Consider the following 25,017-nt stretch of genomic DNA (forward strand, 5'->3'; position numbering starts at 1 on the left):
AAGCCAGCACCTACCGGAGAAGTAGAGGGGCGAATGTAACCCTTGGCCAGGCATTCCTGGATATACTCTCTCATGGCTTCACGTTCGGGACAAGAGAGATTAAATATCCTACCCTTAGGGAGCTTAGTGCCTGGTACCAAATCGATGGCGCAATCGTATTCTCTATGAGGAGGTAACACCTCGGAGGCCTCCTTAGAGAAAACATCAGCGAAGTCCTGAACAAACTCAGGTAGCGTGTTCACCTCCTCAGGGGGAGAAATAGAATTAACAGAAAAAAATGACGTCAAGCATTCATTACCCCATTTGGTAAGCTCCCCATTATTCCAGTCAAACGTGGGATTATGCAACTGCAACCAGGGAAGGCGTAAAACCAAATCGGACGATAATCCCTGCATCAACAGTACAGAGCACTGCTCCAAATGCATGGAGCCAACAAGGAGTTCAAAAACAGGGGTATGCTGTGTAAAATAACCATTAGCAAGAGGAGTGGAGTCGATACCCACTACCGGGACAGGTTTAGGCAAATCAAACAAAGGCATAGCTAGAGACATAGCAAATTCCACAGACATGATATTAGCAGAAGACCCTGAATCCATGAAGGCACTGCCGGTAGCAGACCTACCACCAAAACAGACCTGAAAGGGAAGCAAGATTTTATTCCGTTTCATATTTACGGGAAATACCTGTGCGCCCAAGTGACCTCCCCGATGATCACTTAGGCGCGGAAGTTTTCCGGCTGCTTATTCTTACGCCTAGGACAGGTGTTCACTTGATGCTTGTCATCCCCACAATAGAAGCAGAGACCATTCTTCCTGCGGAACTCTCTACGTTGTCGGGGGGACACGGAGGCCCCGAGTTGCATAGGTACCTCCGAGTCTTCCGTGGAAGAGCGAAGCAACGGAACCTCGGGAGGCATCATGGGGGAGTCAGAGGGGAAAACACAAAAACGTTCCAGTTGTCGTTCCCTGAGACGTCGGTCAAGTCGTACCGCTAAAGCCATAACCTGGTCTAGGGAGTCAGAAGAGGGATAACTAAGTAGCAGGTCTTTCAGGGCGTTCGACAGACCCAACCTAAACTGGCACCTTAAGGCAGGGTCATTCCACCGAGAAGCTACGCACCACTTCCTAAAGTCAGAACAATACTCCTCCACAGATCTCTTACCATGACGTAAGGTCACCAGCTGACTCTCGGCAAAGACAGTCCTGTCAGTCTCGTCATAAATGAGTCCGAGAGCAGAAAAGAAAAGATCAATGGAGGAAAGTTCAGGGGCGTTAGGGGCCAAGGAGAAGGCCCATTCTTGGGGCCCTTCCTGGAGCCGGGACATAATTATACCCACCCGCTGGCTCTCAGAACCTGAGGAGTGGGGCTTTAAGCGAAAATAGAGCCTACAACTCTCCAGAAAGGAGAAAAAAGTCTTCCGGTACCCTGAGAACCGGTTAGGCAACTTGAGGTGGGGTTCAAGAGGTGAGGTGAGGGGCACTACCATGGTAGCATCAGGCTGGTTGACCCTCTGAGCCAGGGCCTGGACCTGTAGGGAGAGACCCTGCATTTGCTGAGCCAGGGTCTCAAGGGAGTCCATAGTAGTGTGAGGGACCAGGGTAGACTAGGTAAAGGGCTTGTGATTATGTAATGATGGAGGTAGGGAAACAGACACGTGAGCCCTAATCTACCCGCCACTCAGTCTCTGCCTACTTGCAATGACCCGCCCTAGGCGACGGGGTACAACTGGGCGACAGTCCCTACGCTCAATAAGTACACGACAGACAAACAGACAAGGGTACACAGAAGCAAAGGGAAATGGGGCAGTTGCCCACGGCAACACCGTGAACAAAAAGAGTGGTGAACGAGCCGAGTCAAACCAGGAGTGTACGAGGTACAAAACGCAGAGCAGGAGAGTAGTCAGTAAGCCAGGGTCATATGAAGCAGGGTCAAATAGTACAGAAGCTGCAGCAGGGCTAGGAAACCAAACAGAAGAATCACAAGCAAGGAGGAACAGGAAAGGCAGGTATAAATAGACAGAGGGCTGGAGCTAGCTCCGTCTCGCCAGGCTGTGATAGGCTCTCCCACTCCTAAGCCTGCCATCCTGAGTGGTGGAAGATGGAGTCAGTCTAACAGACATAGAAGCAGGTGCAGACTGATTACCTATGGGCGTATACATAGAAGCTGTGCCTGGCAGATCCTTAACAATTACTCTTGAATGTCCATTTATTTACACATTTAGAAAAATCCATATTTTACATATAAAAAGGTATTTACATTTAATACACTTTCTTTTTTTCCCATGTTTGTCAATCATCTTTGCCAGGACAATTTTTAGAATAAATTTCCCCAATGAATTTATACTGAGTGAATTTTGAATACTACCAATACGAGGTCCTTACTTATCTCAGACAGTTATGAATACATTTTAGTAGTTACCATTAGAGAACAGCTATGATCTTCCTCTCCCTGGTCACATGAATAAGCCCTATGAATAATTTGTACATATGAATACATATTCACTTTTAAAAACCCCATCCACTTACAGCGGAAAAAATCTGCATGGAATTTAGAGCATGCTGCAGATTTTCTAAACCGCAGCATGTCAGTTCTGTTGCAGATTTGTTGAGGATTTTCACAGCGAGTTTGATCCTTTGTAATGCATAGGGTGAAATCTGCACAAGCAACCTTGTCAATTTTGTTGCGGATTTTCTGCAAAATACGCAGTGTAAATAGTCTGCAGTGAGTGGACAGCCTTATCTACACAAAATTACACAAAATTGTATTTTGTATTTACAGGGTGCCATGGTGGAAAAAAGAATCCTGGCTAAGGTGCATAGTAGATTTATTGTTTCTCTGGCATATGCATTCCAAACAAAGAATGACGCCTGCTTAGTTATGACCATAATGAATGGAGGTGACCTACGGTAAGTTGCTCTATTTATGATGTTGTACAACAATGGGTAAAGTGTCTTTAGGTTCAACCCCATAGTTTGTAAAAGTTTTTTTCCTTTGTCAGTGGGTGGCTGTCGGCTGGGTCCAATGCTAATTCAGAAAATGGGTCCCATTCAATATTCTCAGTAGTTCTCAGTAAACAGATGGCCCTGAATGCCTGGTCATTCTCTAGTTAATGGAATCCAGCTAAAGACTGTACTCATAAAATGCTCTTTTTAATATCAGACGGGAAAACTTTCAAGAAGGAATATACAGCCATTCTGAAATGGATTTTCAAAGTAAGTACACTAGCTTCATCAGGTCTAAGAGATCTATTTAAAAATGTATTCAGTTTGTATTGTGATATCTACTGACAGATCATCTTTAACAAGAAACAGTTTCTTTAAAAAAAAAACACTTTTTTATTGTGGGAACTGTCTGCTGAATCTAGAGCTGTGAGTACTCCCAAATCTTCAATACTGCAGGTGAACTGTAATATTAGGTGGTACCCATTCAAATGAATCGACGACCATGTAATAAATGTCACCTCCATAGAGTCTTCTTTCCAGCAGCAAACCTGTATAATATCCATATTGCCTAATGTGGCATATGAAAAAAGGTTTCACAAAAGGTCAGTATCGATCCCAGCTACCATGCAAACACCTTTTTTTTTAGATGTCTCATTGATATGTCATAAACGTGTTAAGCTGGAGAACTCCTTTAATATATCAAACAAAAATATGGGCAACATAAGACTTCTATGTTCAATGCCAAATGACAAAAACAGTTAATAGCCTACTGATATTACCGCATACTTCGCATTCCGTATAATGCCTGGGAAGTCTGAATACACATGCACTTTCTTATTCAGACATGATCAATTTTATTTTCAAATCGCCACTAATACTTTCAACAATTGACACTTTATGCAAGTTCTACATAGCCAAATCCTATAGTTTGATGAGTTAAGGGGGTTTTCCTACCCCATCGCTATAACTAGTATATTCCACTGATCAATACTCTTTCTAAAACAAAGGTGTCATATAATTTCCTCTGCCTGTGCCCCCTCCCACCAGATCTTGTGCAGAGAACTGTAACACAATCCCATTTAACTAAATCCAAAGGGGACACTGTGTATTACAAGCTTTACAACCCTAGGTAGCATTAGGAGTCCCAGTGGTATGACCTACACTGATCTGAAAAGGCTCATTTACACATAGCCGCAATTGTTATGATTGATTAATTTCGGAGTGGTCGTAGCAATCATTGCCTGGTCTAAATATACAAAAAATCATTAATAACCAATAAAACTTTTGCTTATCGTTGTTTAAAAATGATTGTGCATATATAACAATTATTATTATTACACTTACAATACATATGATGCTACTATTGATCTTGCATTTAAAAAAGGTAGCAGATGTATGATTATACTAATGGAAATATTCAGAAGATATTTGCAAAGATTCTTCAAAATGCACAATGTACAATGATGTTTGAAAAATGTATATGTGTAAACACAGTTTATAGTGGTGGAAACCCCTCTTAAACTAGCAACATAGTCTATTTTTCTTCTCCCTACTCTAATTGGCAGTAAGATGTCCTATCATCTGTCCATCTGTCAGACAGTTCAAGTCTTGTGTCTATGGCCTGTCAGGTTTGCCCTTGTGTCTATGGCCTTGTTTTAGCATATACTTATATTTCCAATGAAATAACAATGCTGGAGCATCTTTTCTTAGAACTCTGCATTGTGCCGTTCCTCTGCTATTCCTCCTGGGAATGTACAAATAAATTGACAACTGGGCGTAGCCATTCCCCTTGTCATACTCTGACACTGGCCGCAATGATTGGATAGTGTCAGAGTGTGCAGGGGCATGACGCAGGAGAGCTTACAGGTTCTTATCCTATAATGTCACTCTTAATTTCTAGTCATTGATATCGTTACTTTTTTTTGTATTCATGTTCTGATGTGATTTGTAATGACGAACCTTTATTGAAAACCTTTTTTGACTTCAGGTTTCACATTTACAATGTGGATGAGGAAAATCCAGGTATAGATGAACCTAGAGCATGCTTTTATACTGCACAGATTATATGTGGGATGGAACATTTACACCAAAACAGGATCATCTATCGTGACCTCAAACCAGAAAATGTTCTACTGGACAATGATGGTATGTTATCTCAGATGTTAGTTATCGTCAAAGCTTTTTATGCCAATCAAAGAGGATCAGTTAAAGGGGTTCTCTGGACATTTTATATTGATATCTTATCCTTAGGATAGGTCATCAATATCAGATCGGTAGTGGTCCGACTCCTGGCACCTCCACCGATCAGTTGACCGAAGGAGCCACAGCGACGAACGTCGCAGACTCTTTATAGCTTACCAGGCACAGCACTATACATTCCTGTAGCAGCTGTGCTCGGGGATTGTAGTTCCGGTCCCTTTCAAGTGAATGGGACTGAGCTGTAATCCAAGGCACAGCCGCTGTAGAGGTGTATAGCCCCTTCAGTCAGCTGAACCAATCTGATATTGATGACCTATTCAAAAAATAGGCCATCAATATGAAATGCCCAGAGAACCCCTTTATTATATTATATATCAACCTAATGTATTATATATAGCAACTGATAATATATACAGTTATATATATTGTCAACATATAAAACACGTGTTATGTATTTAATCAACTCCTGAAATACAAAATCTAATTTTACATTTATGATAGAAAAGCACAATAAAAACATGGCTTATGAACGGCCGACAAGAAAATAAATGGTCAAACTGTTAAGCAAAGTTCAGTGTAAACAAATTTCATGTATATTATTATGCAATGTTAAATACCTTTGTGTCAAAAAAGACAAAAGTATAGAAGGTATGATACCTTTATTGGCTAACTTTTATGCAATGTTAAATATTGTTTCTGGCTAACACGGTACTACACCATTTTTTACTGTACTTGATGTATATTATTAAAAATCATCAGCAATTAAGTTCTGACTAGACAAAGGATACATGCATAAATAAAGCCGTGTTTGGCGAGACCATTTGAAATGGCCTGCTGAATGTATGCTCTAAATAAGGGGTCCCCAACTGGCAGACCGGGGACGCCAGTTGTCCGGACCAGTGGCGTCGAGGGGCGGATCCCTGGGCTACTGCCACATTCAATTGTATCTGCGTCATCCTTTAAATGTGTACATAGTCTTAAAGACCAGAACTATTATTTTATTTTTACTGTTACTGTGACCAAATTGCATACAAATGTTTTTTTTTGTTTGTTTTTTTCCAATGACATTTATTTTTTATGTTGATATAATTGTTTGCTGTAAGAAAACACATGTAATATATTTTGATTACTTCAGTTACAATAAGTGTCTTTTTTTTTGTGGTGTGGGCCAATTCTGACTTTTGCTATGGGGCCCTATGATTACTTTGTTTGCCCCTGGTTTAGACACTGCTTTGGATCAGGTATAAAACAGAGAGAAATGAAGGGCAAACAAAATAGAGAGCAGGGATTATGCATTTCTATGAAACCTGTGTGAATCAGTGACAAAATAAGAACTCCATATTTGCTAAAAAATTTAATTGAGCTACTTCTTTGTCCCACCTACAAAAAGTAAAAAAAGTCAGATGCAGAGATCTCTGATAAAGTGCAGCACACTGCAGTAAAATAGGAGAAGCAGCATATAAAAATATATATTTTATGTGCTATAATCAGGAAGAAAAAAGATATGCTTGAACCCTTATCAGCACAATATATGGAAACCATGGCTCTACGGAGTAAAGGTTTGTGGGAATACCATTAAAAAGGTTTATCCAGGTTTTTAAAAGAAATGGCCTATCCTTATAGGCCATCAAAATTAGATCGGTGGGGGTCTGACCCACGCCAAACAGCTGTTTGAAGGGGCCGTGGCGCTCGCACGTTGTTTACATGGTTATCCTCGTTCATACTTGCACGTGCTGTTACATTTGTAGCATCCGTGCAAGGTATTGCACTACGGGCCCTTCAAACACCTTTGGGGAGGAGGGTTCCAAGAGTCTTATATTGATAGCGTTGGGGTACTGATCTTATATTGATGGTCTATCCTAAGGATAGGCCACCAATTTTAAAAACCTAGATAACTCCTTTAATTCTGACATTGGTATGAATTCTCAAAGTCTCCATCTGTACCCTAACTGTACAATGTATTTCTTTTCCTTTTTCAAGAAATGCATCAAGGCCCTTCTTGAACTTGCTCAATGAACCAACCTTCACAACATCCTGTGGCAGAGAGTTCATCGTTTCACCACTCTCACAGTAAAGAAACCCTGTCTATGATAATGGGGAAACTTTTTTCCTTCTAGACAGAGGAAAAATCATGAGAAAGCTCTCTGTACTGTCCAATTACATATTTGTACATTGTAATTAGATCGCCCCTATGCTGTCTTTTGTCTAAGATGAATAGCCCCAAGTTTGATAACCTTTCTTGGTACTGCAATCCGACCATTCCCATAATTACATTGGTCGCCCTTCTTTGCACCTGTTCTAGTTCAGCCATGTCCTTCTTATACACAGGTGCCAAAATTATACACAATATTCCATGTGTGGTCTAACTAGTGATTTGTATAGAGGCAATACTATGTTCTTGTCATGAGCATCTATGCTTCTTTTGATGCATCATATAATTTTATTTGCCTTGGCAGCAGCTGTCTGGCACTGGTTGCTAAAGTTAAATGTACTGTCCACCAATATCCCCAAATCTTTTTCCGTAGCAGTTTTACTCAGTGGTTTACCATTTAATGCATAATTGTAAAATCTGGTTCCTTGGCCCAAGTTCATTTATCCACATTAAACTTAATATGCGATTTCTCTGCCCAAACCCCCAGCTTCTCCAAATCCCTCTATAATATTATATTATCCTCCTCCGTGTGGATTACTTTACAGAGCTTAGTATCAGCTGCAAATACTGAAATAACACTTTGTAAACCCTCTACAAGGTAATTGATAAACATATTAAAAAGAAAAGCGCCCAATACTGACCCCTGTTAGATACAAAATATAAAGTTGCATTCTGATCCTTGTATTCACCTTTCATGGAAACAAACTCTCTACATTCAGCATCTGTGTACTTGTGTGATTTTCAGTATATTTCCAGACACGTTTTGTAACGCAAGGTAAATATTGTAGGTGAAAGATGCAGGAAAAATATGTGGTCTTGAAGAACAAAGTCTGTGTTTTACTTTGCAGGGAATGTTCGTATTTCTGACCTTGGGCTGGCTGTGCAATTGAAGGAGAAGAAAAACAAAACCAAAGGCTATGCCGGAACTCCAGGTAAAAGAAGAATAGACTAAAAAGAAGTATAGGCTTCCCTTCATAAGCTTTATTTAAGATTGCTTGCTAGTTTTAAATTTGCACTTCCATTGACAAAAAAAAAATGGCAAAAACGCTCCACCAGAAATACTATTCTGATTTCGTTCACATCTGCGTCAGGGCTCCGTTCTGGCGTTCTGACGGAGCTTTCCGTCAGAACGGAACCCTGACTGAAACAAACGGAAACCATAGGTTTCCGTTTGCATCACCATTGATTTCAATGGTGACGGATCCTGTGAAAATGGTTTCCGTATGTCTCCGTTGAGCAATGGTTCCTTCATTTTGACGAAAGCAATATTGTAGTTGACTACGCTATTCATTTCATCAAAATGACGGAACCCTTGCACAACGGAGACAAACGGGAAACATTTGCACCAGATCAGTCGCCATTGAAATCAATGGTGATGAAAACGAAAACCTATGATTTCCGTTTGTTTCAGTCAAGGTTCCGTTCTGACGGAAAGCTCAGGCAGAACGCCAAAACTGAGCAGTGACGCAGATGTGAGCGAAGCCTTAGAAAAACAAAACACAAACTTTATTTAATAAACATCCCACAAAGTAAAAAATATATACATATTTGATATCTGTGTAACAACTGGTATAATAAAATGAATGCAAGGTAATCGGTAGAAAATCAATTGCACAATCATAAGAAAATTAATATATATGAAATGCTAGCTTATATCTACATCAAAATAGTGACAATAAAAAGCTCACAACTTCTGCATAAAACAAGGTAATTTCTTAGTTGAATTCTCTGGGGACTGCAGCCACCGTGAATTAGCCAATGGAGGTCACAGGAACCCAGTTCTCCCAATAGGTGAGGGTCTTAGATGACCCCTACGTATCAGCCATTTATGCCACATCTTGTGCACAAGCCTTATATGTTTAAGATGGAAATACCCATTAAAGGTTTATGTACATAAAACTGGCAAACCCTTTTAAAGCCTTGTGGAAGTGTGTAAAGGGGTTTCCCCACTAAGCACACATTTATTATCTATCCACAGGCCAGGTGATAAATGTATGATCGCTGTGGTTGCCCCCCCCCCCCACAATCACTAAAATGAGGGCCCCCATTCCTCCTCCCCGTATAATTGTAGGGAGAAAGATTCTGATAGAGCTGCGTCGCGCATGTGAGCTGCTACTCCATTAAATATCCATGGAACTGACGGAGACCGCTGGGTACAGCTCTCGGCAGTTGTGACCGTTCAGCAGGAAGATACTTAACACAACTAAAATGTGTTATAATTTGTTTACTAAGATACGGTCCCATATATACAGTATATAAATATATATATATATATATATATATATATATATATATATATATACTAGTCCTTCTCAATGAATTAGAATATCATCCAAAAAGATTTGTTTCAGTAATTCAATTCAAAATATATATATTATATAGATTCATTACACACAGAGTGATCTATTTCCAGCATTTTTTTCTTTTAATGTTGATGATTATGGCTAACAGTTCATCCAAAATTTAGTGTCTCAGAAAATTAGAATATTATATAAGCCCAATTTAAAAAATGATATTTAATATAAAAAGTTGGCCTACTGAAAAGTATGTACAGTATATGCAGTCAATACTTGGTCAGGGCTCCTTTTTCATGAATTGCTGCATCAATGCGGCGTGGCATCAGCCTGTGGCACTGCTGAGGTGTTATGGAAGCCCAGATGTTTTGATAGCGGCCTTCAGCTCGCTTGCATTGTTGGGTCTGATGTCTGTCATCTTCCTCTTGACAATACCCCACAGAGAATCTAAATATTGATTAAAAAAAATCTATTCCAGGGTTCATGGCTCCTGAGCTGCTGAATGGAGAAGAATATGATTACTCTGTGGACTACTTCTCATTGGGCGTAACTTTATATGAAATGATTGCTGCACGAGGTCCATTCAGATCAAGAGGAGAAAAGGTAACTAAATATTAACAACAGTAAATACATCAGATCTGTCACTATTATCTGGTGTTTCAATAATTACAGTCTATGCAGAATACATTTTATTCTAAAGCACTGTGTTCTTTGAGAATCAATGGCATATTGCTATAGCATGGATTATAGTCTCCATCACTGCAGCCACAGATGTCAAGAGTAATGTTTTGCAAGGACTAGGAAAATATATCCCCACATTTTAGGGTATGTTGAGTAGAATAGTGCATGTTTAGTTAATAATTGCCTGGTAGTGTTTTTTTTCTTAAGATCTTCCAAAATATCTATATTATCAACTAGTGTCTTTCAATTCAGAGACTGAGGCTACAGGCCACATGTTAGGGTATGTTCACACGCAGTGACCAAAAACGTCTGAAAATATGATTTTCAGACGTTTTTGTAGCAACTCACGTTTTTTGCGGCATATTTTACGAACGTTATTGGAGCTGTTTTTCAATGGAGTCAATGAAAAACGGCTCCAAAAACGTCCCAAGAAGTGACATGCACTTCTTTTTCGTCGGCGTCTTTTTACGCGCTGTATTTTGACAGCGACGCGTAAAATTACACCTCGTGGGAACAGAACACCGTAAAATACATTGCAAGCAATGGGCAGATGTTTGTAGGCGTAATAGAGCCGTTTTTTCAGGCGTAATTCGAGGTGTAAAACGCCCGAATTACGTCTGAAAACACTGCGTGTGAACATACCCTTAGAACTTCAGTGCTGCGTACCATGATAACTCTTGTCTCCTCTGTGCTCATACCAACCAATCCAAAATCAAGACTATGTTTTTGTAGTGAAGGCAGATAAAATAAAGGAGTTCCTAAAGAATCTTATTGGTGTCCCTATAACAACAATGAGCTGCCAGAACACAGTGGCATTGACAGTGTTGGTAACACAAGCATTGAAACTTTTCTCACGGCAGCGCATTGATCTAGTCCACTAGAGGAACAGAACATCCTGTGATGGGCCCAGGTTGTAGAACAATAATTAGGCCCGACAACAAGGTAGACCCATGAGGTCTAGCAGCATGTAATCCCACCTGAAACTGGTAAAAAAATGGGTACAGAAGAGGGTAATTTTACAAATAACCTATTAGTATTTTATTATTTTATGTTCTCTGTGTACAATGATAAAAACAAACTGTTCAAGCCTTAAAAGTAAATGAAAACTGTATTGTTAAAGGCTACATCGTCAGAATAATTTTCTATGGTTTCTCCAAGGTACTTCAATCCAATATTATTATCCACTGACACAGAACTTCTGGGAGCTCTCCTATAAGCTGGAGAGTGAGAAATGCCAATATAATAGCAATTCTTCCATGCTAATGTCATTATTACAAGTATAGTGAAAAAACAATTGCTGGTTTACAGTGCAGTTGTGGTTAAAATTGTCAGGCTACAGCAAAAAAAATTTAACAACCTACAAGAACTTCTAACCAAAACAATGGCGTAAACAGGGGACCCTTTTATACAAGTAGACAACCTAAACGCGAACCACAAAGGAACATAGCCCCTAAAGAAATAATATGCTAAATTATATGCAAAAGTAGAATATCTTTATTGTATATAATACACAATGACATAATACGGAATAAAAAAGGATGAACCATATACGGAGATATAAACAGTGAGGTCAGATGTAAAAGACCATAGGCAAACAGAGTCAACCAACCATAGGTGGCCGAGAACTGCTCACATAACCCACAGGGAGAGATAAATGAAGCATGCGTATGGAATAACCATACCCACATATAATGAAGTGCTGCCTAACTGCATATATAGTACACAAAAATAGACATGAAAAATCCTGACATAAAAAGCAGGCACAAGAGGCCAGAGTGATGAACTAGAGAAGTCATCAGGAAAAATCAATAATAGAAAAATGAAGGCAAACACATACCCTGAGACATAATGGGGAGCGGAACCGGCAGCAAAAAAATTTATATGATTGAAAATCTTTAACTGCTTCCCGACCGCCCACAGTAAATTCACGTCGGCGTTTGCTGGGCTCTGTGCAGCGCCGACGTGAATTCACGGTGGGTGTTAAAAGCGCGATCCGGGTGTCTCAGAGTAGCGCTGACACCCGGATCGTGCTGTTAACCCCTGCCTCTGGTCCTGGAGACATGATCATGTGATCGCAGGGAAAGTTTGTTGTAGCAACGAACTCGAAAGTTTGTTACTATAGCAAACTGGAAAGTTTGTTGCGACAACAAACTTTCCCAGGGACCGATTGCGGGTGCTGCAGTCGGTTGCATGGCAAAACCGGAGGTCATACAACAGCCCCCGGGTCTGCCATGCACAGCAGCCTATGAGGACCAGCCGGAGGCCGGTCCACATAGGCTTCCTGTCATTGTGACTGTCAGCGTCACACTGACAGTTTATAATACATTACACTACCTAGGTAGTGTAATGTATTATAGCAGCGATCAGTGCTGCAGGTCTTCAAGCAAAATAAGTAAAAAAAATAAGTAATTAAAATGTTTTATAAAAGTGTAAAAACAAGTTATAAGACTTTTATTATAGGAAAAAAATTAAAATGTTAAAAAAAAGTACACATATTTGGTATCACCGCGTTCGTAACGACCCAAACTATGAAACGATAATATTATTTTTCCTGCACGATGAACACTGTCCAAAAAAATAATTAAAAAACAATGTTAGAATCACTATTTTTTTTGGTCATCACCACTCCCAAAATATAGAATAAAAAGTGATCAGAAAGTCGCATGTACCCCAAATTAGTACCAATAAAAACTACAACCCATCCCGCAAAAAACAAGCCCCTACACAGATTTTTTGACGGAAAAATAAAAAAGTTATAGCTCTCAGAATATGGTGACACAAAAAAGAAATAATTTTATCGAAAAGTGATTTTTTTTTGCGCAAACGCCACAAAACATAAAAAAACTATATACATGTGTATTGCCGTAATCGTATCGACCTGCAGAATAAAGTAAAATGTAATTTATAGCGCATGGTGAACACTGTAAAAAACATTGTCAGAATTTGTTTTTTTGCCAATTTGCCTGCCAAAAAAAATCTAATAAAAAGTGATAAAAAAATTACATCTACCCAATAAAAACTACGGATTGTCCTGCAACAAATGAGCCCTCACACAGCTCCAGTGAAGAAAAAAGAAAAAAGTTCTGGCTCTCAGAATATAGTGCCAGAAATCGTGCAGAGTGTCCAAAAGCGGATAAGATCGGGCGCCATTTATCAGTGCGACACCGGCCACATATCTATGAATTATTATTTATTTACCGCATGATTATACCTTCTTATTATGCAGGGGCGTAGCTAGGGGGGGGGGGGCAAGCGGGGCACGTGCCCCGGGCGCAGTTAAGAGGGGGGCGCCAGCGCCACCTCCTCCTGCACTATAATTGTACCTGTGTCGCAAGGACACAGGTACAATTAGAAGCAATGAATGACCGGGCACGTTCCGTGCCCGGCCATTCAGCGCCTTTCCACGAATGAAGCGACTGGTACCTTTTGTACCAGTGACGCTTCCGTCGATGAAAGGCGCTGACTGACTGACAGGGAAAATCATCCTGCCCAGCCAATCAGCGCCTTTCATAGACGCTGCGTTCAACCCCCTGGAGACCTGCGCAGAAGAGAGCAGGTCTCCATGGCTGCCGGACGGCGTGGGAGCGGTAATAAGGTGAGTTTGAAATTATAATTTTTTTTTTAAATTGTAATAGAAGTGTGGCTGTATCTGCGGGGGGGACTATATCTACTCGCGGGGGGCTTTATCTACGGGGGGTGTCTATCTACAGGGGGACTATATCTACAGGGCTGGGCTATATACAGGGGGACTATATCTACAGGGCTGGGCTATATACAGGGGGACTATATCTACAGGGCTGGGCTATATACAGGGGGACTATATCTGCTGGGCTATATACAGGGGGACTATATCTGCTGGGCTATATACAGGGGGACTATATCTGCTGGGCTATATACAGGGGGACTATATCTACAGGGGGGTTATATACAGGGGGACTATATCTGCTGGGCTATATACAGGGGGACTATATCTACAGGGCTGGGCTATATACAGGGGGACTATACAGGGCTGGGCTATATACAGGGGGACTATATCTACAGGGGGGCTATATACAGGGGGACTATATCTGCTGGGCTATATACAGGGGGACTATATCTACAGGGCTGGGCTATATACAGGGGGACTATACAGGGCTGGGCTATATACAGGGGGACTATATCTGCTGGGCTATATACAGGGGGACTATATCTACAGGGGGGCTATATACAGGGGGACTATATCTGCTGGGCTATATGCAGGGGGACTATATCTACAGGGGGGCTATATACAGGGGGACTATACAGGGCTGGGCTATATACAGGGAGACTATATCTGCTGGGCTATATACAGGGGGACTATATCTACAGGGCTGGGCTATATACAGGGGAACTATATCTGCTGGGCTATATACAGGGGGACTATATCTGCTGGGCTATATACAGGGGGACTATATCTACAGGGGGCTATATACAGGGGGACTATATCTGCTGGGCTATATACAGGGGGACTATATCTACAGGGCTGGGCTACATACAGGGGGACTATATCTACAGGGGGGCTATATACAGGGGGACTATATCTACAGGGCTCGGCTATATACAGGGGGACTATATCTACAGGGCTGGGCTATATACAGGGGACTATATCTACAGTGCTGGGCTATATACAGGGGGACTATATCTACAGGGCTGGGCTATATACAGGGGGACTATATCTACAGTGCTGGGCTATATACAGGGGGACTATATCTACAGGGGGGCTATATACTGGAGTGGGCTGTCTATAGAGCACCATATACAGGGGTGGGCTATATAGTATATAGCCCCCTGTAGATATAGCCCATCCCTGTATATGGTGCTCCATAGATAGCCCACCCCAGTATATAGCCCCCCTGTAGATATAGTCGCCCTGTATATAGCCCCCTATGTATAGCCCACCCCTGTATATAGCCCCCCTATGTATAGCCCACCCCTGTATATAGCCCCCCTCTGTAGATATAGCCCCCCTGTGTATAGCCCACCCCTGTAGATATAGCCCAGCCCTGTGTATAGCCCAGCCCTGTGTATAGCCCAGCCCTGTGTATAGCCCAGCCCTGTAGATATTGTCCCCCTGTAGATATGGTCCCCCTGTAGATATGGTCCCGCTGTAGATATGGTCCCCCTGTAGATATAGTCCCCCTGTAGATATAGCCCTCCCCTGTATATAGTCCCCCTGTAGATATAGCCAACCCCTGTATATAGTATCCCACAAATAGCTCCCCCTATAGTGCTCCACAGAAAGCCCACCCCTGTATATAGCCCCCTTGTACATATAGTCCACCCCTGTATATAGTGCTCCACAGATAGCCCACCCTTGTATATAGTATAAACTTGTGTATAAACTGAATCTTTGCCCCGGGTGCTGGAGAACCTAGCTACGCCTCTGTATTATGCTCTGATGTACTCTGCACAGCTTACATATTCCCCCACATTATAAACTGAAATATCAGCAAAACCCCAAACAGAACTATTAAAGCCAAATGGCGCTCCCTCCCTTCTGAGCCCTACAGCGCGCCCAAACGCCAGCTTACGTCCACATATATGACATTTTATATCCGGGAGAACCCACTCAACATTGTGTGAGGTATTTGTCTTCAGTGGCACAAACTGTGCACAACATATTGTGCATTAAAATGGCATATCGGCGGAAAATTGCAATTTTCACTTTGCACAATCCGCTGCGCATTAACGCCTTCGCGCACCATGACTTAATAGCAGGTCGTGGTGCGGGAGGTTATATATGAAGCAGGCTCATGCGCTGCGCCCGCTCCATATTCTGCCGGTGTCAGCTGTGTTTTACAGCTGACACCCGGGACTAACGGACAGGAACAGCGATCAAGCTTTTTTTCTAAAGTAATGTAAAAAAATAAACAAAATTGGTATCGCTACGTCCGTAAAAGTCAGAACTGTTACAATATACCATTATACTGTTTTTTTGGTCACCTCAGCTTTTAAAAAAAAAAAATTCATAAAAAGTGATCGAAAAGTTGTATGGTACCACTAAAAACTACAGCTCGTCCCGCAAAAAATAAGCCCTTACACCGCTCAATTGACCAAAAAGTGATGCCTCCCGGAATGTGGTGAGACAAAACGTTTTGTTTTTGTAACAAATAGTTTTTACTTTGTAAAAGTAGTAAAATATAAAAAAAAACCTGTATAAATTTGGTATCACCGTAATCGTATTAAGTCTCACAAAAAGTTGTTGTTTTTACCGCACGGTGAAAGCTGTAAAAACGAAACACAAAAATCAATGGAGGAATCACAGCTTTTTCAGCCTGCAAAAAAATTTATTTTCAGTTTCCCAGTACATTAAATGGTACTTTAAATGGTGTCACTAGAAACTACAACTCTTCCCGCAAAAAATAAGCCCTCACATCACTCAACTGACGGAAAAATAAAAAAAGTTATGGCTCTTGGATAGCGGGGAGGGAAAAAACGAAAATGTAAAAGCAAAAAATGGATCAGTCCTGAAAGGTTTAATTAATTTCTACTGAAAAAGCATTTATGACCACGTGGGGTATTGCCGTACTTGAGAGAAATTGCTTTACAAATGTTGGGGTGCTTTTTCTCCTTTATCCTTTGTGAAAATGAAAAAATTCAACAGTTTTGTGGAAAAAATGTTGATCCTGCTCCATACTGACCCTGGCTTACTCACTACTCTCCTGCTCTGCGTTTGGTACCTCGTTCACTCCTGGTTTGACTCGGCTCGTTCACCTCTCTTGTTGCTCATGGTGTTGCCGTGGGCAACTGCCCCATTTCCCTTAGCTTTGTGTACCCTTGTCTGTTTGTCTCGTGCACTTACTGAGCGTAGGGACCGCTGCCCAGTTGTACCCCGTCGCCTAGGGCGGGTCGTTGCAAGTAGGCAGGGACAGAGTGGCGGGTAGATTAGGGCTCACTTGTCCGTTTCCCTACCCCCATAATTACATAATCACAAGCCCAATACCTAGTCTACCCTGGTCCCTGACACTACTATGGACCCCCTTGAGACCCTGGCCCAGCAAATGCAGGGTCTCTCCCTACAGGTCCAGGCCCTGGCTCAGAGGGTCAACCAGCCTGATGCTACCATGGTAGTGCCCCTCACCTCACCTCTTGAACCCCACCTCAAGTTGCCTGACCGGTTCTCAGGGGACCGGAGGACTTTTCTCTCCTTTCGGGAGAGTTGTAGGCTCTACTTTCGCTTAAAGCCTCACTCCTCAGGTTCTGAGAGCCAGCGGGTGGGTATAATTATGTCCCGGCTCCAGGAAGGGCCCCAAGAGTGGGCCTTCTCCTTGGCTCCTGACGCCCCTGAACTTTCCTCCGTTGATCGTTTCTTTTCTGCTCTCGGACTCATTTATGACGAGACTGACAGGACTGCCTTTGCAGAGAGTCAGCTGGTGACCTTACGTCAGGGTAAGAGACCTGTTGAGGAGTATTGTGCTGACTTTAGGAAGTGGTGCGTAGCTTCCCGGTGGAATGACCCTGCCTTAAGGTGTCAGTTTAGGTTGGGTCTGTCGAACGCCCTGAAAGACCTGCTAGTTAGCTATCCCTCTTCTGACTCCCTTGACCAGGTTATGGCTTTAGCGGTACGACTTGACCGACGTCTCAGGGAACGACAATTTGAACGTTTTTGTGTTTTCCCTTCTGACTCCCCCATGATGCCTCCCGAGGTCCCGTTGCTTCGCTCTTCCACGGAAGACTCGGAGGTTCCTATGCAACTGGGGGCCTCCGTGTCCCCCCAACAACGTAGAGAGTTCCGCAGGAAGAATGGTCTCTGCTTCTATTGTGGGGATGACAAGCATCAAGTGAACACCTGTCCTAGGCGCAAGAATAAGCAGCCGGAAAACTTCCGCGCCTAAGTGATCATCGGGGAGGTCACTTGGGCGCACAGGTATTTCCCGTAAATATGAAACGTAATAAAATCTTGCTTCCCTTTCAGGTCTCTTTTGGTGGTAGGTCTGCTACCGGCAGTGCCTTCGTGGATTCAGGGTCTTCTGCTAATATAATGTCCGTGGAATTTGCTATGTCTCTAGCTATGCCTTTGATTGATTTGCCTAAACCTGTCCCTGTAGTGGGTATCGACTCCACTCCTCTTGCTAATGGTTATTTTACACAGCATACCCCTGTTTTTGAACTCCTTGTTGGCTCCATGCATTTGGAGCAGTGCTCTGTACTGTTGATGGAGGGATTATCGTCCAATTTGGTTTTAGGCCTTCCCTGGTTGCAGTTGCATAATCCCACGTTTGACTGGAATACTGGGGATCTTACCAAATGGGGTAATGAATGCTTGACGTCATGTTTTTCTGTTAATTCTATTTCTCCCCCTGAGGAGGTGAACACGCTACCTGAGTTTGTTCAGGACTTCGCTGATGTTTTCTCTAAGGAGGCCTCCGAAGTGTTACCTCCTCATAGAGAATACGATTGCGCTATCGAATTGGTACCAGGAGCTAAGCTCCCTAAGGGTAGGATATTTAATCTTTCTTGTCCCGAACGTGAAGCCATGAGAGAGTATATCCAGGAATGCCTGGCCAAGGGTTACATTCGCCCCTCTACTTCTCCGGTAGGTGCTGGCTTCTTCTTCGTAGGGAAGAAGGATGGTGGTCTTAGGCCATGTATTGACTACCGTAACTTGAATAAGGTCACTGTAAGGAACCAGTATCCCCTTCCTTTGATTCCTGATCTCTTTAATCAGGTTCAGGGGGCCCAATGGTTCTCTAAGTTTGATTTACGGGGGGGCGTATAACCTTATCCGCATCAAGGAGGGGGATGAGTGGAAGACTGCATTTAACACGCCCGAAGGTCATTTCGAATACCTCGTCATGCCCTTTGGGTTGTGTAATGCTCCTGCGGTCTTCCAGAATTTCATAAATGAGATTTTAAGAGATTACCTGGGGGTATTTCTTGTAGTGTACCTTGATGACATACTGGTGTTTTCCAAGGACTTGTCCTCCCACATTGAGCATGTCAGGAAGAACCTAGAGGCGTCCCAGAGCGTACAAAAAACTCAGGCTGATAGAAGACGTTCTGCTAACCCCTTGTTTATGGTCGGGGATCTGGTGTGGTTATCGTCTAGGAACTTGCGCCTTAAGGTCCCGTCCAAGAAGTTTGGTCCCCGGTTTATTGGGCCGTATAAGGTCATTGAAGTCCTCAATCCTGTCTCCTTCCGACTGAAGTTGCCCCCATCTTTTCGAATACACGACGTGTTTCATGCCTCCCTCCTTAAACGCTGCTCCCCGTCCTTGGCTCCCTCGAGGAAACCTTCTGTTCCCGTTCTCACCCCTGAGGGGGTGGAATTCGAGGTGGCCAAGATTGTGGACAGCAAGATGGTCCAAGGCTCCCTCCAGTACCTGGTCCATTGGAGAGGATACGGGCCTGAGGAGAGGACTTGGGTACCCGCCCGGGATGTTCACGCTGGGGTATTGGTCAGGAAGTTCCACCTTCGTTTCCCCAATAAACCAGGTCCACTTAGAAAGGGTCCGGTGGCCCCTCATAAAAGGGGGGGGTACTGTAAAGGATCTGCCAGGCACAACTTCTGTGTATACGCCCATAGGTAATCAGTCTGCACCTGAGTCTATGTCTCTGAGACTGACTCCATCTTCCACCACTCAGGATGGCAGGCTTAGGAGCGGGAGAGCCTATCGCAGCCTGGCCAGACGGAGCTAGCTCCCGCCCTCTGTCTATTTATACCTGCCTTTCTTGTTCCTCCTTTGCTTGTGATTCTTCTCATGTGGTTTCCTGGCCCAGCTACAGCTTCTACTATTTGATCCTGCTCCATACTGACCCTGGCTTACTGACTACTCTCCTGCTCTGCGTTTGGTACCTCGTTCACTCCTGGTTTGACTCGGCTCGTTCACCTCTCTTGTTGCTCTCGGTGTTGCTGTGTGGCAACTGCCCCATTTCCCTTTGCTTTGTGTACCCTTGTCTGTTTGTCTCGTGCACTTACTGAGCGTAGGGACCGCCGCCCAGTTGTACCCCGTCGCCTAGGGCGGGTCGTTGCAAGTAGGCAGGGACAGAGTGGCGGGTAGATTAGGGCTCACTTGTCCGTTTCCCTACCCCCATCATTACAGTTTCCACTGTTTTGGTCCCTCCAGGGTGTTGCAAACACAACATGGCACTAAAAACCAATCCAGCAAAATCTGCGCTCCAAAATCCAAATGCCGCTCCTTCCCTTCTGAGCTCTACCATGAGTCCAAACAGCAGTTTAGTACCACATATGGGGTATTGCCGTAATCGTGAGAAGTAGCTTTTCAAGTTTGGGGTGCTTTCCTTTCTTTATTCCTTGCAAATATTACATTTTTTTTATATTTTTTCAGAAAAAAAGTAGATTTTCACTTTCACAGACAAACTCCAATAAATATAGCAAAAGACCTGTGGGGTCAAGATGCTAACTATACTCCTAGATAAATTCCTTGAGGTGTGTAGTTTCAAAAAACGTGTCACTTTTGGGGGATTTCCACTGTTTTGGCACTGCAAGACCTCTTTAACCTCTTCCCGCACCTTGACGTTAATGCACGTCAATGTGTGCAGTAACTTCGCGCACCTTGACGTGCAATAACGTCAGTGCTTTGACAGTTAACCGCCGTGCGGCGCTACACCGCAGCGGCGGTTAACTGTGCAGGGTGTCAGCCCTGCTCTCCCCGTTGCCGATCAGCGGCCTGTCGCCGCTGAAATCGGCAATTAACCCCTTCTATGCAGTGGTCGATTGCGATCACCACATTGAAGAAGTTTACAGCGGATCGGCAGCCCCTCAAATGTATTTGGGGGGCTGGCGATCCTTCTCACGGCAACCAGAGGCCAGACAATGACCTCCGGGTTGCCATGTACGGAAGCCTCGGAGGATCAGCCTCCGGCCGGTCCTCCGATGCTTCCTGTCAGTGTGACTGTCACGTCACAATGACAGTTAGAACACATTACACTACGTGTGTAGTGTAATGTGTTCCAGCAGCGATCAGAGCTGCAAGTCTAAGTGTCCCCTAGTGGGACAAGTAAAAAAAGTAAAAAACAGATAATAAAAATGTTTTTAAAAAGTGTACAAATAAAAGTTAGAAGTGACATAAACAAAGATTGCTTTTTTTCCTATAATAAGTATTTTATTATAGGAAAAAAATTAACACGTTAAAAAAATTACACATATTTGGTATCACCGCGTTCGTAACGACCCCAACTTTAAAACTCTAATATTATTTTTCCCGCACGAAAAAAATAAACGAAAAGCAGTGCCCGAATCACAATTTTTTGGTTACCAACCCTCCCAAAATATACAATAAAAAGTGATCAAAAAGTCGCATGTACGCCAAAATGGTACCAATACAAACTACAACCCGTCCGCAAAAAACAAGCCCTTACACCGCGTTTTTGACTGAAAAATAAAAAAGTTATCGCTCTCAGAATAAGGTGACACAAAAAATTATTTTTATTATAAATAAGTGATTTTATTGCACAAACGCTGCAAAACATAAAAAAATTATATACATATGGTATCGCCGTAATCGTACCGACCCACAGAATAAAATATAATGGTAATTTATAGCCCAGGGTGAACGCCATAAAAAAAAAGAATAAAAAACATTGTCAGAATTTATGGTTTTTGGTCACCTTGCTTGCCAAAAAATGGAATAAAACGTGATCAAAAAAATTTCTGGTACCCCAAAATGGTACCAATGAAAACTACAGATTGTCCCGCAAAGAATAAAACCTCACACAGCTCTGGTGGAGAAAAAATAAAACAGTTCTGGCTCTCAGAATATGGCGATGCAAAATGTGCAGTGTTCCAAAAGCAGATAAGATCGGGCGCCATTTATCAGTGCGACACCGGCCACATATCTGCGGATTATTATTTATTTACCCCATTATTATACCCTCTTATTATACCCTGATGTACCCCGCACAGATAACATATGCCCCCACATTATAAACTGAAACACCAGTAAAACCCCAAACAGAACTACTACCAAGCTACATCTGCGCCCCAAAAGCCAAATGGCGCTCCCTCCCTTCTGAGCCCTGCAGCATGCCTAAACACCAGTTTATGTCCATAGATATGGCATCGCCATACCCAGGAGAACCCGGTTAATATTTTATGAGGTATTTGTCTTCAGTGGCACAAACTGGGCATAACATGTAGTGCACTAAAATGGCATATGAGCGGAAAATTGTAATTTTCACTCTGCACCATCCGCTGCACATTAACCCCTGCGCACACCACGACATAGCATGTCGTAGTGTGGGGGTGATGTATGGAGCGTCTCACATGAAAAATAAAGCATTTAAAACGGCAAAATCACTGTTTTTTGGTCACCTTGGCTCTACCAAAAAATGTAATAAAAAGTGCTCAAAAAGTTGTATGTACCAAAAAATGGTACCAATAAAAACGACCGCTCGTCCCTAAATAAATAAGCCCTCATACCGCTCTATTGACTGAAAAATAAAAAAGTTGTGGCTCTTGGAACGCGGGGAGGAAAAAACTAAAAAGGAAAAGAAAAAAATGGATCAGTCCAGAAAGGGTTAATTACTTTCTAATGAAAAACCATTTATGACCACATGTGGGGTATTGCCGTACTCGGGAGAAATTGCTTTACAAATGTTGGGGTGCTTTTACCCCCTTTATCCTTTGTGAAATTGAAAAAAATGCAACATTTTACTGGAAGAAATGTCGATATTCATTTTCACGGCCTAATTCTAATAAATCCTGCAAAAGACTTGTGGGGTCTAAATGCCCACTATATCCCTAGATAGATTCTTTAAGTGGCGTAATTTCCACTTTTGGGGGGTTTCCACTGTTTTGGCCTCTCAGGGGCTTTGCAAATGCAACATGGCACCCAAAAACCATTTCAGCTAAATTTGAGCTCCAAAAGACAAATAGCGCTCCTTCCGTTCTAAGCCTTGCTGTGGGTCCAAACAGCAGTTTATTACCACATATGGCATATTTCCGTAATCGGGAGAAATTGTTTTACAAATGTTGGGGTGCTTTTTCTCCTTTATTCCTTGTAAAAATTAAAAATGGCTACCTTTTTTCAGAAAAAAAGTAGATTTTTACTTTTACAGAATAATTCCAATGAATTCAGCAAAACAACTGTGGGGTCAAAATGCTAACTTTACCCCTAGAAAAATTCCTTGAGGGGTGTAGTTTCCAAAATGAGGTCTTTATTGTTTTGGCCCCACAAGACCTCTTCAAACCTGACATGGTACCTAAAATATATGCTAAAAAAAAGGAGGCCCCAAAATCCACTAGGTGCTATTTTGCTTCTGAGGCCTGTATTTCAGTAAATTAGCGCACTAGGGCCACATGTGGGATATTTCTAAAAACTGCAGAATCTGGGCAATAAATAATAAGTTACATTTCTGGGGTAAAACTTTCTGTGGTATAGAAAAAAATGTATTACAAATGAATTTTGTAAAAAAAAAATGAAATTTGTAACTTTCACCTCTACTTTGCTTTAATTCCTGTGAAACGCCTAAAGGGTTAAAACACTTTCTGAATGCTGTTTTGAATACTTTGAGGGGTGCAGTTTTCAAAATGGGGTGATTTATGGGGACTTTCTAATATATAAGGCCCTCAAAGCCACTTCAGAACTGAACTGGTCCTTGTAAAAATCGCCTTTTTAAATTTTCTTGAAAATATGAGAAATCGCTGCTAAAGTTCTAAGTCTTATAACGTCCTAGAAAAATAAAAGAATGTTCAAAAAACGATGCCAAACTAAAGTAGACATATGGGAAATATTAACTAGTGACTATTTTGTGTGGTATTACTATCTGTTTTACAAGCAGATACATTTAAATTTAGAAAAATGCTATTTTTTGCAAATTTTCTTCAAATCTTGGTGTTTTTTACAAATAAATATTGAATTTATCGACCAAATTTTTTCCCTAACATAAAGTACAATATGTCATGAGAAAACAATCTCAGAATCACTTGGATAGGCAAAAGCATTCCGGAGTTATTACCACATAAAGGGACACATGTCAGATTTGAAATATTGGCTTCGTACTGAAGGCCAAAACAGGCTCAGCCCTGAAGGGGTTAAGGGCTGACTCAGATGAATGTGCTGTTTTTGCGCACGAAAAAACAGCAGCGTTTTGCGTGCGCAAAAGGCACTTGACAGCTCCGTGTGCCCTGTTCATATGGATGCGCGGCTGCGTGCTTTTCGCGCAGCCGCCATCTTTCTGACACTCCGTTTGGATGTTTGTAAGCAGAAAAGCACGTGGTGCTTTTCTGTTTACATTCATTCTTTTACTGTTATGTCGCGAATAACGCTTGTCCCACAGAAGTGCTTCCGTGGGGGAAGGATGAGTTTCACGCACCCATTGACTTCGATGGGTGCGTGATGCGCGAAAAATGCAGACACATAGAACTTGTCGCAAGTTTTACGCAGCGTACTAACGCTGCGCAAAACTCACAGACTGTCTGCACTGCCCCATAGACTTCTCTAGGTCCGCGCGAGCTGCGTGAAAACCACACGGCCGGCATGGACGCAAAACACGTTCGTCTGAATCCGCCCTAACTGTGATGTTATTATTGTACACACAGATCATTGTACACACCGATCACAAATCATATTTGTAAAATAATTCTATAAAAATGTGATAAAGATGGTGTAGTCCTCTGGCGAAATTTATGGATCCTTTTGCGTTGTGGCTGCACTCCATTGCCCCATTATTATGTCAGTGTTTGTGCCCCCGAAGAAACTTTCCTGGTGTGTCAGACTGACAGTGGTCCTATAGGCATAACAAAAATCTGGCATTAGAGTCTCGAATA

At 42.4% G+C, this 25,017-nt stretch overlaps 1 protein-coding gene across 1 annotated transcript in view; it reads left to right on the top strand.

The window, feature by feature from the left end:
• The window catches only part of GRK1 (G protein-coupled receptor kinase 1), a 60,179-nt gene that overhangs the window by 13,740 nt on the left and 21,422 nt on the right, over positions 1–25,017 (top strand). Inside the window, exons 2-5 of the mRNA XM_075850298.1 lie at positions 2,779–2,906; positions 4,930–5,087; positions 8,142–8,225; positions 10,066–10,190. Coding sequence (XP_075706413.1) covers positions 2,779–2,906; positions 4,930–5,087; positions 8,142–8,225; positions 10,066–10,190 — 495 coding nt within the window. The remainder of the gene's footprint in view (positions 1–2,778; positions 2,907–4,929; positions 5,088–8,141; positions 8,226–10,065; positions 10,191–25,017) is intronic.

This window comes from Rhinoderma darwinii, chromosome 2 (genome assembly GCF_050947455.1).
Source record: "Rhinoderma darwinii isolate aRhiDar2 chromosome 2, aRhiDar2.hap1, whole genome shotgun sequence".
NCBI classification, from domain to species: domain Eukaryota; kingdom Metazoa; phylum Chordata; class Amphibia; order Anura; family Rhinodermatidae; genus Rhinoderma; species Rhinoderma darwinii.